The sequence below is a fragment of the Salminus brasiliensis genome, chromosome 2 (assembly GCF_030463535.1).
Source record: "Salminus brasiliensis chromosome 2, fSalBra1.hap2, whole genome shotgun sequence".
Lineage (NCBI taxonomy): Eukaryota > Metazoa > Chordata > Actinopteri > Characiformes > Bryconidae > Salminus > Salminus brasiliensis.
The window spans coordinates 35,929,296-35,948,513 of record NC_132879.1 but is presented as its reverse complement, the minus strand read 5'-3'; the positions used below and the strand labels follow the sequence as shown (position 1 = coordinate 35,948,513).

The 19,218-nt window shown below is 39.1% G+C and overlaps 1 protein-coding gene across 1 annotated transcript; it reads left to right on the top strand.

Moving 5' to 3' along the window:
- The first annotated feature begins 6,663 nt into the window (after nt 1-6,663).
- On the top strand, nt 6,664-17,425 carry LOC140550030 (plexin-C1-like). Its single transcript, XM_072673829.1, has 15 exons — nt 6,664-7,703; nt 7,891-8,019; nt 8,935-9,069; nt 9,216-9,316; nt 10,148-10,253; nt 10,351-10,504; nt 10,702-10,804; nt 11,021-11,114; nt 11,400-11,435; nt 12,954-13,084; nt 13,194-13,370; nt 13,573-13,675; nt 13,783-13,962; nt 14,060-14,221; nt 16,844-17,425. The coding sequence occupies exons 1-15, from the start codon at nt 6,765-6,767 to the stop codon at nt 16,925-16,927; spliced, it is 2,634 nt and encodes an 877-aa protein (XP_072529930.1). The 5' UTR covers nt 6,664-6,764; the 3' UTR covers nt 16,928-17,425.
- Nucleotides 17,426-19,218: the final 1,793 nt, after the last annotated feature.

The window sequence follows — 19,218 nt, the reverse complement described above, 5'->3', positions numbered from 1 at the left end:
TTTCTATTTCTGACACACACAAACAGTCAATTACAACACTCACACATGTTCTCACACAACCAGAGGATATTCAGCTTTACTAAATGACCTGTAGCACACAAACCCAGAATCCATTTCCCTCAGCTACTAGCCTCAATGACTGTGGGCAGTGTGTCTTACGCACACCTCCATTCCTCCATGACTTCCTTATCTTATCTGATTCATTCTATCAGATCAACCTCAAGACCAGAGTCGGAACCTCAGGGCTTCGAGACTGCTGACTGAGAGTAGCTGAGTGACTGACCATCATTCTCAGAAAGCGTGATAGTCCATCATGGGGAGATTACGTGCAATAACGGAGTTTACTGAAAGCAGATGTCTTTTTCCTACAAGTCACAGCAGGGTTATATGTATTCTCTGAGGTTGAAATTGCGCCTGCTGTGTGTGAAAGTGCTTGGTGTGTGTGTGTGTGTGTGTGAGTGTGTGTGAGTGTGTGCATTTTTGTACTTTTTTGGGAGAAAAAGGTTCTGACATTCTTGGAAAACTAGAGAAAACAGGGCTAACACACTCAGCCGGTCTAGTCTCTGAAGATAAGTATTGACCATAGAATAGGACTCTCTGGAGCAGACTAACATGAACTTATTGGCACCACATCTAATGCTAGAGGGGTATAAAGTCCCCCGGCATTGAGCTGAGGAGCAGTGGAAGAACTGTGTTCTCTGGAATGATGGTGGTGCTCCATCCAGTACTTTTGGAGTGGTGATCATACAACATCCTGACCTCACTAATGCTCTTGTCACTGAATGCAATCAAGTCCTCACAGCTGTGCTCCTCCAAAATCTAGTAGACAGCCTTGCCTGGACAGTGGAGAGAGTTACAAAAGCAGGATAAACTCTCTTCAGTACCCTTGATTTCAGAAAAAACAATGAATGAGCAGGTGTCCCAAAACTTCCATGTAGAGTATATGTAATACATATGGAACATATTATTTACATATACATATTGGATACATATTGGATATATTATTACATACTTACATGCCTAGAAAACATTTGGATCATTATTATTATTACATATAATGTATCTGTACATTTGTATGCAAAAGTTTGGACAACATTTAGTTGGTTTTCTATGAAAATATGTAAACAAATCTTCTGCCAACAAATTGGAAAGTGATTGTATTTTGTTTGTGTTCCAATATGTTCAAGATGTGAACTGAAATCTGCATTGAAATGTTGTGAAATGAAAGTATTTTGCTCTATAGAGGACATGAATGTGTTTACATTTAGAAAATCAAAAAGCACATAATTGAGATGTTAGAACACAAAGACATAATTTGACCAGGACTTAATGTGCCCAAAACTGTACATATGGTGGGATGAACTGAAAAAATGCATTAAAAGCCATTTTCCTATCTATTTCAAATGTATTCCCATCTAGTTTGTGTATTAAGACGTTTCACTGCATTTTACTGCAATATTGATTTATTTTTGCTAATAAATAGGCTTTATAAGGCAAATATCTAACACAAAGTGGAAATATTTACATGAAAGGAATAGTATCCTTACATATTTCCAAAATGGTCACTTTACATAGTTACAATAAACAGTAACTCTTTGGTAACATAAATATATGCAATGTAATGTAACATCAGTTCCTGTTAGTCCCCTCATTTTCAAATAAAATGAAAAACAAACAAATAAATAACTAAGGTTTTTTCAACTTACAGCATAGATAATGATCTAATGCTAGATGCTGCTGTCTAATGAAAAACATGTATCTCCATTTTTGTCTGTTTTTAGTTTTCTCCATGATTTGAACCCTGCGGCTGCTCTGTACACTGTGTAAATAATTCTGGATGAATAGACCAGTAGAAATGCCTTCTCCTGTAAAGTCAGCGAAATGGAATCCATATATGACCCCACGTCCTGACACTGTATAAAAACAAGTATGCATATGTGTGTGTGTGTGTATGCGTGTGAGCATGCTGAATAGACGCAGTTCTGTGAAAGGTGCCCTGCCCGAGTTCTCTGAATGGCTCGGCTTGCAATGCCAGCTGACGCTTGCTGATGGCAGCCTCTCAGTCAGACTCCTCCGGGCAGACGTTTAAGTGACACAGAGAGCCAGCCCTGAGGCTTCCCCCGGCTTTGCTGCACTGCCCTCCCCACTAGCCCAACCGTCACTCTCACTCCCAACATCATGATGTAACCTGATGAAGAGCAATGACAGGCAGCTCACTGGGCTTATTCAGCATGGTTAATGTAGGCCAGTTAATGTAGGCCTCCCACTACAAGTCCTGTAATGTGCACTAATGTCTGGGGCACTAAAGCACTCAGATGAACTGCTGTCTGAGGTCAGCAGGCAGAGGAGTGCTTCAGCGTACGCAGAAGCAGGCCTGCCTACTGGAAAGCATTCAGCCTTCCTGGAATGCGAGAGTGAGTGGATAATTTGCTATTGATCTTTCCGCAACTGGAGATCCGAAGAATGTGGCCCTGCTGGTTACCATGGCGATGGAAATGTGCCTTTATTCTTGTCACTTTTCAGAGTCTCTGTCTCTCACTCTCTCTCTCTCTCTCTCTCTCTCTCTCTCTCTCTCTCTCTCTTTTCCTTACTCTCTCCCTCTCATGAAATATGTGAGAGTATTTGTGCATTTGTGGAATTACACATCAGATTTTAGTGATACAGCCAGACTGAGGTCAGCATTATTGCATTAGCTGAACAAGATCAATCCATGGCCTTGAAACTAACTAAGAGGGCAGAATCAGCTAAAAATTTGAATGTTATATATATATATATATATATATATATATATATATATATATATATATATATATATATTTATATATATTACATTAAAGATACATACTATATATACTATATACATGAAAGTAATGACAATAACATCAGCTGCCACCTTCCTATCAAATCGTACCCCAAATCTAGCCCAGCCTTGCTCCTGTCTTGGTCTGTGTTCTTTGTTTACACAGTCCTATGGGAATATTCGTTTTATAATTACAGACTGTAGTTTATCTGTTTCTCTGCATACTATCTAAGCCTCCTTTCACCCTGTCCTTTAAAGGTCAGGACCCCACAGGACCACCACAGAGCAGCTATTACATGGGTGCTGGGTAAATTTCAGCACTGCAGGGACACTAACATGGTGGTGGTGAGTGCTTTAGAGTGTATTGCTCTGGTTCCGTTGGATCAGACACAGCTGTGCTGTATAGTGTATAGTATAGTGTAGTATGTTATAACGATTTTATGATGACATCCTACTTTTTCACTTCCAAATTTAGTCCCTTAATTTATAGGGCATTCACATGCACACAGTATTATTACACAGAGTTATTTATTAATTTAGTTCAGGCACAGTCCGAATTGATGAACACAATGTAAGCATTATTTTGTTTATAATGGAAATGTAGGTATAGTATATGTATGGAGTATATGTTTGCCCTCCTGGTATGTTTATTACATTGCAGTTTTACCATTACATGCATTTTCAGCCTCAAGAATGTTCATTCATGATGATAAGATCTTTGTTTAGACCAGTGTAGAGCCACAATACAGCTGCTTTGAGTTTGTGAATTTAGAGCGCCCCCTAGTGTCATTTTGGCATTTCTTCTTTAACATTTTTCAACGTCCCAAGAAACAAGGTCTTCAGCTGATTAAAGATGTCCCAAGCATTGAGAAACGACAGTGGTTAAGATCGTTCTTGCTAGTTGAATCAGTTATTACAGTCTGAACAAAAACTGGGCAAGGTAAGCTTCACAAAACTGGAATTTTTGGCAAAACTGCAGTTTACAAATTATTTCTGTATTTGGCAAATTCTGAGAGGCAATGTGGGATAACCCACTGTAAGAAGCACACATGTTGGCCCCTAAATAGTGGAAAAAATATTGTGATCTTGCAAGTGGTCTTTTATCTTTTGGAAAAAGCTAGATCTGGAGAAATTCAAAGGATGCCTTCAACATTCCACGTCTGTTGCCAACTGTTAAATGGTTGAATGGTGGGTTCATAATTTTTGTCTCCCCACTTACCTGTTGTTCTTTAACAGATTTAAAATAACTTTTAAACATGTTTTTCTTTACTACCACCAGCAAAGGATCAAATACATGCAATGGTCATCCCAGATCAGAGGTCTCTAAACTTCATTTTTGGGGGGTTTTAATGATTTGAACAGTTATTTTGGTCAATGTGATGCGCAAGTTTAAATTTTAGAGGGGGGGGGGGGTGTAATTCATACAAATATATAATACAGGACATCCTACATTCAGTTAAATGTCCTTGACCAGGCACTTTTTTGTAGGCTTTTGGTTTTAGCAAACGACTGTTGAGATTCCGGTTGGATATTTGATGGTTCTTCTTGGTAGATCTGGTAGGTGCACAACTACATTTGTTGGTCTCCTACATTTACATTAATGGCATTTAGCTGACGCTCTTATCCAGAGCGACTTACAAGGTTACTTGTATTACAGAGGTGAGCTAGGAGTGTTAGGAGTCTGGCCCAAGGACTTATTGGTTTAGCGCAGCATAGTCGAACCCCAGTCTCCCATGTGGTGTGGTAGCTCACTGGCAGGTTGTGGTGTTATCTGTTGCGCCACACCAACCACTTTCAAGTGCAATGAAAGTTTGCAACTGACCACATGGACAAAGAAAAAGCTTTCAGGAGAAAAGTTATGTAGTCAGATGAGACAAAGACAAAGTATGAGTCAAAGTGAGACACTCAAACCAAAACCCTGGTTGGAACCTGACTTTAAGGCACAGTTATTATATTTGTGGTCAGGACAGGTTACAAAACAGCCCTGATCATGTTGGTACCCACACCATGCTTTCCAGTTGGTACAATGTTCTTGAGTTTGAGTGTCTCCCTTTGACTCATCCTTTGTCTTTGTCTCATCTGACTACATAACTTTTCTCCTGAAAGCTTTTTCTTTGTCCATGTGGTCACTTGCAAACATTGCGCTTGAAAGTTTAGATTTTGTAGCAGGGGCTTCTCAGTCCATAGCAATGTAAGGATGGGCGTGGTGCATGTTTTACTATCCAAAACAATATTTTTGGTCAGAAATATTGTCTTTAGCCCAATATTAGTTTAATGAATATTTGGTATAATCATAATGATTTCCATATTTATTTATAAACTTTCAACAGATTGTATTTATTTAGGTTGTATTTGGCCTTGCAGGTTTGCCCTCTCTTAAAATCATGAAATTATTTCCATTTACATGTCCATGTGTTCACTAAATTTAGCCCAGAAGACAAGGTTTCTGCTTCAAATATTATTCTAAATATATTTCCTGTGTTGAAAATTGGTCAGTTGGACCTGCAACCTGCAACCTGAGGGTTAAGTTATGTAAAAATAAACAATGACAAAAATAGATGGAAATGTTTGTTCCAACAGTAATAATATGCAGCACCACAGCTGCATACCAGTGTACCATTTCACTTTCACAGTTGGATAGAAGTTACAAAGATAACTGTAAACTGTTTTGGCAAAAATTGCACTGATTATAAATTTAAAAGACCAGTTGTTGTATGGGCTACTGTGTTTGAGTACAAATTGTTTCACAGAAGACCAGAGGAGATCATCAACCAACCTTACCTGACACAAATTCTTCAACACTAGTTTGCTGTGTCTGAAGCCTAATTTCTAAGAAAATGTAATATTCAGTGCTTCTGCCACTAACCTTGGCCGTTTGTGCTTATACCTCTACTTTGACCTATTACTTTGAGAAGTGGTCGGTCAAACACCAGCTCGCCCCCGTTTTTCTGGCAGTCAGGAACAAATGGTGGCTTTATGCCTGGGGATATTCTGTATTATATATTAAAAAAAAAACATAAATTCATGTACTAGATATTCTCGCACATTGTCACAAGTACTCAAGAAGACCACTTGACTTGGCCTAATGTACTAACAAAATCTCTCACGTATCACTGCTCCCAACTGGACACATTCTGCTGCAGTGCACCACCCCAATGTCTGTAATTCCTAAATGGTAAATGCAATATTTTGTGAACCCCCTTGCATTAAAGCTAACTAATGGCGTTTTTCCACAAAGATGTGTTGCAAATGGCGAAAGCAGCAAGGAATAATTCACTTGAGGAAGAATCAAGGTTCATAAGGGACACATATTCTCCTCTATTCGACGCTGCATAGCAGAACAAATAACATTAAAATGAATTAATCAATTATTCATTTACTTTGAATTATAGCTTTATTTCTGAGCCAAGTAGCATGTGATATAAACCTGCTATTCTTATGGTGATTTTTATTTATTTATTTATTTTACAATTATTTTATATATTTATTTATTTGCATTTCTTTGCACTTTTTTACATTATGCCTTAATTTTCACCTTGCAACACATGATTGACAAGTAGATACTTGATACATCAGGAATGTATTGCTCGCAACTAAAACATATAGAACTCGAAATGATTTGACCCCTTGTTCTATTGACTGCCTTTTTTTCGACTTAGAAATCTGTATGTATTTTTTGTACATGCACTGTACTGATTGTCCTGCAGGGAACAGACAAAATATATAAATGTATTTAATTTTTTTATTATTTTTACATTATTGTTATTATTTATTTGTTATATGCGAATGACTTAAGCTGAATAATTATTTGCATAATATGCAGATGGTTGTAGAAGTCTCACAAACTCAGACACTGCGGTGAAGTGCCTCTTTCCTGTGGTCCGCTTTCACTTTGTGCCACGACGCCTGCGGTGAGCATCTGCCTGGGTCTCCAGCAGCACTCAGCAACAGCGAAGCAACAAACATGAGGACAGTTTTAGTGGGACTCCTTCTTCTGTTGGTCAGAAGTGGTGTTTTCTCTTTAATGGAGCAGAGCGTTAATGGAGATATCAGGAACTTTGTTGTTGGAAACGGGAAAGTGTTCGTTGTGACCGACTCTCAGCTCCTCCAGATGAAGCACGATCTAGTAGTGGAGAAACACAACAACATATCTAACCACACACACCCCAACAGACTTACTCTTTTACTGCCTTTCGACGCGAACAAGACCCTGATCAGCTGTGGGACCTCTGACTGTGGCTACTGTGAAGTTCTTGATCTAGATGATATATCCAGAAGTATCTACAGGGAGGGGGTGTCTGCTGGACCGTCTGTGGAGGAATCATCTGTCGCTTTTCTAGTAGATTTTAATGAAAGTAACCCTAAAAATGGTAAATATATACTGGTTGCCAGAGAGAATGAAGCCCAAGTTAAAAAGAAAACTGACCAGACAATCTGTGGATCTTTTGACGATGGTGGTGTGACATTGAGGAACACTCTGGATTCCCAGCCAGGAGGAATCTTCTCAAAATCACAAGCCTCAGCTTTAGCCAGCATTTCACCAAAAGGAGATGTTGAGTGGGTTGACGGGTTCCAGACATCATCTCCCTCTCACTCGTACCTGCTGGTGAACGTTAACCCTGAAGCAGATGCAGCAGTGATGGTCTTAAGGATGGAGAACAGTAACATCAAATCAGATATGACCAAATCTCTGAAAGGTGCAGAGTTACAGTGCTGTGATGATGAACCCCGTCGAAAGCTCCTGTCATCTGCTGTTATCTCCTCTGGATCTCCGCTTCTCTGGGTGGGAGTATTCACTGCGCTGGCAGAGCTGGAGAACACTGTACTGGCCATTTACAACTTCAGCCAGATCAGAAGCCAAGTGCCTTCACAATTCACCTGTAGTCCAGCGTGCACACCTGAGGTTGGAATATAGATATGTATAGATCTATATACAGTAGATAACAGATATGTGGAACAAATCTGAATGATGATTTATAATATTAAGCAGTATCTGCACTGTGTGTCACTTTGTCTTCAGCATTTAGAATCAGATTAAATAGATCAGTATTGGACATTTCTAATGCTCGTGATGTTTTGTGTCTCTGTAGGGGGGAAATGCTGTTCTGGCTCCTCGTGCTGTGGTGTTAAGACACAGCTCAATGACCTCTGTAGCAGCAGAGAAGAAAGGATCCTGGATTGTGATCTACATTGGAACTAATAATGGACAACTGATGAAGGTCTTGTAACTAGTAATATTATATTTTCTCTGTATTTGTCTGAATATCTATGTGTATATGTATGTATGTATGTATGTATTTAATTGTTAGCCAGTTGGTATTCATATGTTATTTAGAGATCAGCTTTCAGATTTCAAATCAAAAATATTTGTTTTAAGCTTTTCACAATGGCCGTTGTCACAAAGCTCATTTTCTGAAATCTGAGTTTGAGCAAGCTAAATGTGACAGTGGAGTGGAAAAACTATGTGAGAACAGGAGGTCCAAACCTTGAGAGAAACTAAAACCCCAAAAGCTAAATCCATCCAATTAGTAATTAGTAAAAGACAGAGACAAAAAATAAGTGACGTAAGACATGAAGGAAAGACCCCCAGTGAGCAACCAACGGCGACAGTGGCAAGAAAAAACTCCCTCAGAGCTGGAGGAAGAAACCTTGGGAGGAACCAAGACTCACAAGGGGGACCCAAACCATCCTCCTCTGGTTAGAACTATTTGAACATTAATGATAAAAATGACCAAACCAGATACAACAGATAGTTAATAGTGGTATTATTTAGGTTTTAACATGGTCATTAAACAGGTAGCAGCTGTGCCGCTGGTCTGGTATGGGTGGTGGTGGGTGGGGGGCCTGATGGTCAGACTGGTAGGTGGCAGCTGGTCTGACGCAGGTAGAGGGGACATCAGCGGGCAATCTTCCAGCAGGATAAGACAGAAGTAAAGCGATGGGAAGTAAAATTATGGGAAACAGTAATTGAAGAGCAAGCCATGGGTTATGTAGAAAAAATGAGAGAAAATCAGTGTTGGTTATGAGGTGGTTATGAAGTGAATAAATCTAATATAAGCAGTGTATATTCATGTTAATCTTAATTACTTAATTATTGTTATAACTTCTATTTTCTTTGTTTTGGATGTTGAAAGGTGGTGTTGGATAAGGGTTTTAATTGTGGCCGTGCAACAGAACTGTACAGATCTGACTATGACAGAATGGTGTTTCCCAGAATGCACTTTGACCCAGTGGATCATAATTACATTTACATCGCTCTGAGAAATCAAGTAAGTGGTAGAACTGTACACCTACTATCTATGTATCTGATATGTTTAGTGTTACACTTAACATATCAGACATACCCATGATACACCTGTGTATGTGTGATGTCTGAGTGAGTCTCTATGGGTGAGTGTGTTTGTGTGTTGTGTAGATTAGGCGGGTGGCTGTGACTCAGTGTGGTGTGTACAGCAGTTTGATAGATTGCCGCGCATCTCTGGACCCTCTATGTGGTTGGTGTATAACCACAAACAAGTAGGTTTCTCATCTTTTCTTTCCACATGTGCTCTCGTGCACACTGAATGTTCAGTTTGATAACCCATATATGTTATATAAGGCATATGTTGTATGGGAGAGTTGTGGTGTCTACCTTGTAAAAATACCAAATAAGCTTAGGACTTGTGATAACCATTTTATAGGCATGGCTGTGCTCAGTCTTTATTTGGCACACTCTATAATGACTGATATTCAACATTCATTTATATGTAGACATTGTCAGCTATAGCTAAAGCCTACACAGTAGTTCATATGCTGTCTGACACACACACACACACACAGACAGTGACAGTGAGCACAAATGCCCGGCATGTACCCCCTCTGCTCCCCAAGCCTTTTACTGAAATTTAGAATTAGTTTGAGGCACTGAGCTTTTCCATTATTAATGAATAGATTGCTTTAACCCATTTGGGCAGTAAACACACACACACAGACAGTGACAGTGAGCACACATGCCCGGCATGTACCCCCTCTGCTCCCCGGCACTCGTTTGTTATGTTAAATTGTGGGCGGTAAATCTTGGGGGCTCCAAATGGCTCAGTGGTCTAATGCACTACTACTGTGGTCCAGGGCCTAACATTCTTAGTGATGTTGGTTGGCACAGACATCTGATAGCTGGTATGTCAGAGCTGGGGACCTGGTGCTTTCCTTCGAGCGTGTTGGCTGCACAGCATTCCACAATGGCGGTAGTTCGAAAAGAGGCGGTGGCAATGTTAAGTCCTTACCCTCCTAGTATAAGGAGCATTGCTAGTGCTAGGGGGGGCTAAGAACGAGTGGGTGTTGACTTCTCTCCTTCACTGATCACTGTAGGTGCTCTACTCTAGATGAGTGTTTGAACTCCACTTGGATCTCCATTCCTGAAAATGTACTTCAGAAAGACTTGATTACTTTTCAAGTAGCTGCGATCTCCGAAGAGGTACATTATTGGTATCTCTTTTTTTGATATATTTTGATATATTTTGATATATATATATATGACACCATTTCTCACCTATTGCTCTGCTCTTGTTCAGGTCAGTCTGAATCTCTACCTAAGTGCACAGGATTCAGGCCGCCCTCCTTTAAAGTGTAGCATGAAGGCAGAACATGTGGATCTGTGTGAGAATCCTGTCTCAAAATTCCCCAGCTGTTCCTGCAACTTCTCCATCCAGCGCTTGCCTCCTGAAGGTCAGTGCATTCACAGTTTAGCCTATCTTTATACTTTTTTTTACCTTTGACACATTTAGTGTCAAACACAGCTCAGACAAAATCAAACAGCTTAATTTGTGTAAAGTGCACAATGCACAGTGATATATTTTCACAGCACACAAGAAATCACATAACTCAACATGTGCAGCTAGACAGTGATATCTTTTCATATCCAGGCCTCAGAGTCACAGCAGCGGTCACTGTAGGAGATCAGAAAATCACAGAGATCCTGAATCTGAGGAGATGCCCAGACATCAAAGATACCTCTCCATATGCTAAGTAAGAGGATTTGGATCAGTAGACAGGATTTGTAATCAGACTGGACAGTTTGTGGCATGTAGGGCCGCTTCAGGTGAAATTGTCAGTACACATGCACAGCATGTCTACTCTAAAACTTGTTCAGTCTTTAAATATCCAACATTTCAGAGTGAAAGCACATTTGTCTGTTAAGATTTTGCTCTTGGGGGTTGGATGTGCTGTATATGTTATATGCAGGTGTGTAGCATGTGTCGCAGCAGGGTGTTACTGGTCCTCAAGTAGTCAGGAGTGCAGCTGGACTAATGGTTCTGAACCACAGGCAGACATTCAGGTAAGATTGTGTAACAGTCTCTTACATACACCCAGACTGAGCAGAGGCACTGCCACTTCATTTCTTTTAAAATGTCATATATATTTATAATGTGCTCTATGCTATGTATTGCTGTGAATGTAGCTCTGTGCATCTCTAAATTTAGTGTAACTCTTGATTTGAATGATTTGTGGATTGCTGACTAAGCAAAGGCAAGAAACCTCTTTATTAGAAGCAGTCTTGCTTTTTTAAACAGCCACAATCCAAACATTAATAACAAATGCTGTAACTCTCTTTTCTCTGTAGGAAATATGTAAAGGGTTTTTGACTGTGGAATATAAAGTAAGTAAACTCTCACAGCATTAGTGGAAATTAATGCTTTGGCTGTCAGGGGGGGAAGTTGAGGGTTAAAAAGGAAGCTGAGCACAGTGTGGGTGAAAAGTGCTCAGGTCTTCTGTTGTTTCATTTTGCAACATTAGTTTTTTACAGGGCAGTGGTAGCTCAGCGGTTAGAGTGCCGGGCTATTGATAACAGGGTTGTGGGTTCGATTCCCGGCCTCAGCAAACAGCCACTGTTGGGCCCTTGAACAAGGCCCTTTACCTTCTTTGCTCCCCGGGCGCTGGAGTTGGCTGCCCACCGCTCTGGGTGTGTGTGTGTGTGTATGTTCACTACCACAGATGGGTTAAATGTGGAGGACACATTTTTTATTAAGTATAATAAATTCTATTGCTGCCTTTTATACATCTCGTGTAGTTTTGCTCATACTATAAAATGACCTGCAGTCATGCAGTCATTTATACAATTATTTTTACTTGAATGCAAAAAGAAATTGTAGAAAATCTTTTTGTAAATTTCATGTTTTATTTAATCGACTTGATTGTTGATAAATGCCTAGAAACCTAGAAAGCCTAGTCCTTTTACAGCAAGGATTAGTTTGAGGCTCACCAATCCAGAACTTTAAAGAGCACTAACAAAGACAACTTTATAGGACTTAAGGCATTTAACCCTGTAAAGGGAGCAATAGATCTGTCATGATAACTATTTTTTGGACGATAAATTGTAATAATGCAATTACATCCTTTAAGGAACATTTTTTCCTTTAAGGAACTTTTTTCATAGTTAGGATTATTCAGACATTGAAATTGTAATTTCAAATGTTTCAATTTAGTAAGTAAATAAAATGTGAATAATATAAAAACACTGTTTTTAAACTAAGTTGGCTCTCCTCGCTCACTCTGCTGAAAGCCAAAATGTTTAGATCTACACCAGATCCGTAAAACCAAGTGTCTTCAGACTTAACTTCCAAACTTTCTGGCTGGAATTATGTATTCTTTGGGAGAAAAACAGCTATTAGTTTGAGTAACACGTCTTCACCTGTTGCTTAAGGTGTAATAGATTAAACTCACAATTCAGAACAGATCATATTTTTGAGTCAAAAAAAAAGGGAGACAAACTTTGCTCTCCACTGAAACACCAGAGTGATGTCACTTTAGATGTGTGATCATGCTCTATGTATTACCATTGTCATTTAAAGATTGACCATTCGCCTTTTGTGCTGTTAGTGGCTGTGTTCTGATACTCACTATACTGAGTGATGACATTTTACAGTACATATGCAAGTAAACACAATGTTGGGCAATACTGAGGTCAGCATAAATCATCTAGGTCATGTCTATATATTGTATGATAACTCAATAATTATCATGATAGGCCCAGAGAGCAATGCAGTTAACAGATTTAAGGAACCTAGTGCAATCTCTCTATACTTGTGCTCTTATTCTACCATGTCTTAAATGTGCAGTTTGTAACTGATCTCATAGTAAGCATCTAATGTTGTCCTCTCTTTATTACCATCATCAGCCAGAGATCATGTCTTTGTGGCCTAATCAAGTCTCCATTCATGGAAAAAACAATGCAATAATAAGAGGGAAAAATCTGGAATCAGTCATGAAAATTAATTTCCAATGGTTAAAGGAGTGTGATTCAAAAGAGTGAGTGTCACTCTTCAATATATATTTGTCATATTTTTGTAGATGCACTTGTATGTACATAACTGTGTGTATATATGTGTTTACAAGGTTATGTATATGTTGTTTCTAGGACGCCAGTGATTGAGCGCTCCAGTGACACTCTGAAGTTCAATATTCCGAGTGGACATAAAGGAAATGCAATGGTGTGTGTGGTCACAGCAGACAGCCGTTGTCACAGCAAAACCACCATCACATATGGCCCCCAGCCCACATGTACTGGACTGCAGCCTAGAATCACCTGGGCCAGGTAAAGAACAAAATTACCCAAAAGTCAGATGATGTAATACTCTCTTGTTTTTACTGCAGAAAGCTTATTGTCTGTTCTTTGAGTCTTCCTCTTTTCTATAATGTTGATCTGAGCACTCGGACTGTTGTCGGACTAAAATAGAAACGGTTTCCTGCTGCAGTGCTGCTGACAGCATGTTTGACATTTAATATGTGTCCATCAGTGGGGGGAGGACAATTCAAGTGCTGGGGACGAGTCTGCAGTACGTTGAAAACATCATAGTGAATAAAAAAGAAATCGGTGTCAGGTCAAGCCAAAGCAGTGAGGTAAAATATCTGCAGGCTTACTACTGTCCTTCATCTTTATTGTACTTAATTTTATTCCACTTATGAAATATATTACATGTATTACACTAATCCCCTCTCTCTATCAGGGTCTGTGGTTTAACACTCCTCCTCTCATGGTAGGGGAGGGTTATGGGTCATTCAGTGTCTCTCTCAGAGTGGGAAACTCATCAGTGGACTGTGTAGATACACTCATTACCTTCCCAGATCCAGAATTCATCAGCTTCTCCACCTCTCTGGAATTTAATGATGTGTTGGTTTTCATTAATGTAAGTTTCTTAAAAGACATAAAAGCTGCTTAACAGAACACAGATTCACTTATTCTTAGACATGAATGCTGAACTATTTCTCTCTCTGGCTGTGTAGAAAAAGCAAGACAGGTTGAATATGAGGGATGATGATGTAAAGGTGTGGGGTCTGCAGGAAGAGAAGCAGTTTGAGTGTGTGAGACAGAAAGTTATATCCACTGCTATCATCTGTAACATTGTGGGAACGCAGGACGTCAGCATAAATGTAACCTCACTCAAGGTAACCAGTCTTCTGCAATTTCTCTCCTGGGATCAATAATGTATTTCTGATTCTGATTTTATTTCTCTTTGCAGTCTGAATGTGCGACAGTAAAGATTGAGTCCAGTGCTGACAATGTCTTTATTCTCTGTAACAGTACAGACTTATAACAGGTTGAAATAGCTATACACACTTTTAGATCAGTTAGTGTACTAGATTCCACATTTCTGAAACGTTTGGGTACCCATAGTCAAAGGGCACATTGTAGTAGCAATAGCTTCATAGCAATTTTATCTAAAAAAAAAACAACAGCTTTGAACATAATTTTCTATGGTATAATTTTGCCTCTGGGAATGCTGCTACTGAACTTGGTAACTTCGGTGGAGCTGCAGAGGGGCTCTTGGGAGAACTGCTTAACCCTATTTGTCATATTTGTGTGAAATCCTGTAACACTACTCTGCCACATTAGTCGGCAAGATTCTTTCAAGGTTCTGAATCCTTCAGCTTGTCAACAAATGCATGTGTACAGCTGTCATTAAGGGGGAGCTCAAAGTGTGAATTTGTGTAAAATTTAATTACACTCAGCAACTGTGGGGGCAAAAAGACATATTAATAAATATACATACATATAAATACATATATTTTATATAAGTACATATATACATATACATATACAGTGAGGAAAATAAGTATTTGAACACCCTGCGACTTTGCAAGTTCTCCCACTTAGAAATCATGAAGGGGTCTGAAATTTTCATCTTAGGTGCATGTCCACTGTGAGAGACATAATCAAAAAAAAATCCGGAAATCACAATGTATGATTTTTTAATAATTTATTTGTGTGTTACTGCTGCAAATAAGTATTTGAACACCTGTGAAAATCAATGTTAATATTTGGTACAGTAGCCTTTAACAGTAGGGTTTAGGTCTGGAGACTGGCTAGTGCAGTTGTCCTGTTCCATGTGCAGAAAAACACCCCCAAAGCATGGTGCTTCCACCCCCATGCTTTACAGTAGGGATGGTGTTTTTGGGATGGTATTCATCATTCTTCGTCCTCCAAACACGGTGAGTAGAATTAAGACCAAAAAGTTCTATTTTGGTCTCATCTGACCACAGAACTTTCTTCCATGACTCCTCTGGATCATCCAAATGGTCATGGGCAAACTTAAGACGGGCCTGGACATGTGCTGATTTAAGCAGGGGAACCTTCCGTGCCATGCATGACTTTAAACTATGACGTCTTAGTGTATTACCCACAGTAACCTTGGAAACAGTGGTGCCAGCTCTCTTCAGGTTTGACCAGCTCCTCCCGTGTAGTTCTGGGCTGATTCCTCACCTTTCTTAGGATCATTGATACGCCACGAGGTCAGATCTTGCATGGAGCCCCAGTCCGAGGGAGATTGACAGTCATGTTTAGCTTCTTCCATTTTCTAATAATTGCTCCAACAGTTGATCTTTTTTCACCTTTTTTCACCACTTTTTTCACCTTTTTTCTGCTTGGCAATTGCCCCATAGCCCTTTCCAGCCTTGTGGAGGTCTACAATTCTGTCTCTGGTGTCTTTGGACAGCTCTTTGGTCTTAGCCATGTTAGTAGTTGGAGTATTACTGATTGTGTGGGGTGGACAGGTGTCTGTATGCAGCTAACGACCTCAAACAGGTGCTTCTAATTTAGAATAATAAGTGGAGTGGAGGTGGACTTTTTAGAGGCGGACTAACAGGTCTTTGAGGGCCAGAATTTTTGCTGATTGGCAGGTGTTCAAATACTTATTTGCAGTAGTAGCACACAAATAAATTATTAAAAAATCATACATTGTGATTTCCGGATTTTTTTTTTGATTATGTCTCTCACAGTGGACATGCACCTAAGATGAAAATTTACATTTACATTTACGGCATTTAGCAGACGCTCTTATCCAGAGCGACTTACAAAGTGCTTTGCTATTTACCCAAGAAAAGCCTTAGCTAGTTAGAATAGACTAATAATTCAAAAGATACCTCTAAGCTTTAGACATTGCTAAACACAAGACAATAAGGCGACCATAGTACTCTATTCGTCCAAGTACTCTCTGAAGAGGTGGGTCAGCATTCAGTCTGCATTTGAAGACAGTGAGCGACTCTGCCGTTCGGACACCCAGGGGAAGCTTGTTCCACCACTTTGGTGCAGGACAGAAAAAAGCCTGGACGCTTGTCTTCCACGGATTTTGAGGGATGGCGGGTCGAGCCGAGCCGTATTTAAAGCTCAAAGGCCTCTTGGTGCGGATCGGCTTTTGACCATTGCCATCAGATACGGAGGGGCTGGTCCATTCTTGGCTTTGTAGGCGAGAGAACGCAGCAGTGGAGTGACATGGCTGAATTTTGGGACATTGAAGACGACCCGTGCCGCTGCATTCTGGATGAATTTCAGACCCCTCCATGATTTCTAAGTGGGAGAACTTGCAAAGTCGCAGGGTGTTTCCTCACTGTATAATACATATATAATATACATATTTTTAAATAAGGTCCTTTAACAACATATTTAAGACATTATAGTGAGTTTGTTCAGTTGAATAAAAATATGAAGCAAAGTCGAGCACAGAACATCAGCAGTTGTTCTTTATTCTGTTACCTGTTTCTTCATTAACCTCTTTGTTTGGTTTGTTCTAGATCAGTGTTGGTGATTTTTCTACAGTACTGGAAACAGAAGTGAGAAACACAGTCAGTTTATTTTGTGTGAAAGATTTGCCCTGAATCCTTGTATCCTGTAAGAATGAAGATCTGATCTTCCTGTTCTTGTCCTTAGTTTAGATATTTGTGTGTTTGTTACTGTTGATTGTTGTGTATAATAGTTATATGTACAGTCTGTATTTTTAGATTTGTATGGTTTAGCAGTTGTCAACCACTGTTTCCTGTACAATGCTTCTAGTTCAGGGATATCCGGGGCCTTTTTAATGCACATTATGTTTCAGATCCACCCCCAGATTGTGAATGATGCTTAAGTCAGGGTACTTGGAGATTATGATTGTGTAAGCAGTGCTGCATAGTAGAACGGTGCACCACTAATTCAGTTCAGATCCTTAACCAGCTGCATTCAAAAGCTTATGGTTGTTCTTAATGCAGCTTCTTTTCACTAAAAAAATTACAAAATGTATAATTAGGCAAGGGCTGCTTATTGTCTCATGTTTTGGGATTACGTTGTGTGTAAATGGCTTGTGACACTGGTTATTTAAATAAACCTCATTGAAATGATATGTTGTATAATAATTGACACTGCTGTCATTGCATTGTGGTAAAGTTGTGTAGTAGTCATGTGAGACATTTTGTAATTTGTTCTGGAGATGACTGAAAACTGTCTGTTAAACATCAACTGTGAATACTATTAATAAGAAGAAAATAGTGGAACAGAAGAAAACAACAACAACAACAAAAACAACAACAACAATAATAATATATTTAATGTTTTAAATAGCAGATTTGATTATCTACTTTTATTATCTACTGATATTTAAAGACAAAAGACAAATAGTTGTTTTAAAAGGAATTGAACAATAATGGATTCCAGCTACAAACTAATGTTATATTCTATATAGATTTTTCTATACTGATTTTTGTTGTGAAAGGTACATACAGGAAAGGTACATACAGACACAGAGATAGAAACCAACATAAACTAACCCCAGTTCTCAGTATCGTAGTGGCATCACTGGGGAGCAGCACTGAGTTGTTAAAGCAGTTTTAGAAGGCACAAACTTTGGGTATTCTTTGGGTATGTCTTGACCATACCTAAGGTGATACCTAAAGTAGAACAACGCTTAATTGCCATCATGTTTAATGAAGATCTCACAATAAGATCTGGGCACTATAATCTGGACGCTGGTGATGACTAAAGATGTCCTCACATTCCATCCACTTTCAGCACAGAACTGTAATATTACAATTTTACTGCAACGTGATTAAGAACCTGATCAGCTGTGTTTTGCCTACGCCCTTTTGCACATGCGGCCTGCCTCAACCACTCCGTCAACAAGGCGGGTTTATTTGTAAAGTACCTTTCATACACAGTGGCAATTCAAAGTGCTTTACATAAACAATGAAAATACAAAGACATAAAAACAGTAAAAGCAAAGACAATATTTTAAAAGCATTACAAATTAAGCTAAAAAAAAATCAATAATTAACAAGAAAGGAATACTAAATTTTATATATATATATATATATATATATATATATATATATATATATGCTATTAAAGATAAGAATGAGAACATGCCATTGCAGAATAGTACAGTGACAGTGTTTTAAATTGAGCTAAAAGTCTGCTGAAGCAGGAACGTCTTCAGTGTCTGTGTCCAGTTTCATAGCAGGACTGATTCCAAGCTCTCTAATTAGCAAGTGACAACAAGTGTGTACAGCAGTCTATGAGACTGCAGAGCCTCCCTAGACCCTGTCCATGTCTGGTGTATGATCAGAAACAAGTAGGTTTCTTACCTTTCCTACACATGTAGACATCTCTCTTATTCAAAATTGCATCACTTTTGCATCACAATTTAATATAGCATAAAATCTTCCCTCATAACGAAAAAGCATGTGGATTGTGACTGCCATAGTAAACGGATATAGGCCTGCAGCTTCGGGTGTTCCCATGGAATTCCCATGTTGTTCAAAATGATTTGAATGGGTGAATTAATACTTTTGGCAATATAGTGTATCTGTCTATGTAGTGTTGTTAGCTTAACTATGTGCTGAAGTTATCACTTCGTTGTGTTTAACTGAATTCCAAAATGATTTGCCATACAACATTTTAAAAATTGCCTCCTTGGCATGGTTTGATACGAATATGATTCATACATGCAGATTGCATATAGCTACAGTAGCCTTGTACTTGTAGTGCAAGACTGAAGAAAGAGACTGTTGCATAAATATAAGAGACGTTGTGCACGTCCTCATTCTGATTTAGCAACGCGAATATGTAGAACAGGAGCGGAGCAGTAAGGCACAGCCTTAGTTACCATTTGGCTCTGCAGTGGAAATAAGGCCACTGT

What these genes read in the sequence shown, in the direction of transcription:
- LOC140550030 (XM_072673829.1), top strand. Translation starts at nt 6,765, where the DNA reads ATGAGGACAGTTTTAGTGGGACTCCTTCTTCTGTTGGTCAGAAGTGGT. An exon ending in ACATCGCTCTGAGAAATCAA is followed by an intron (nt 9,070 to 9,215) that starts GTAAGTGGTAGA and finishes TGTGTTGTGTAG; the next exon opens with ATTAGGCGGGTGGCTGTGAC. An exon ending in AAGGAGTGTGATTCAAAAGA is followed by an intron (nt 13,085 to 13,193) that starts GTGAGTGTCACT and finishes TGTTGTTTCTAG; the next exon opens with GACGCCAGTGATTGAGCGCT.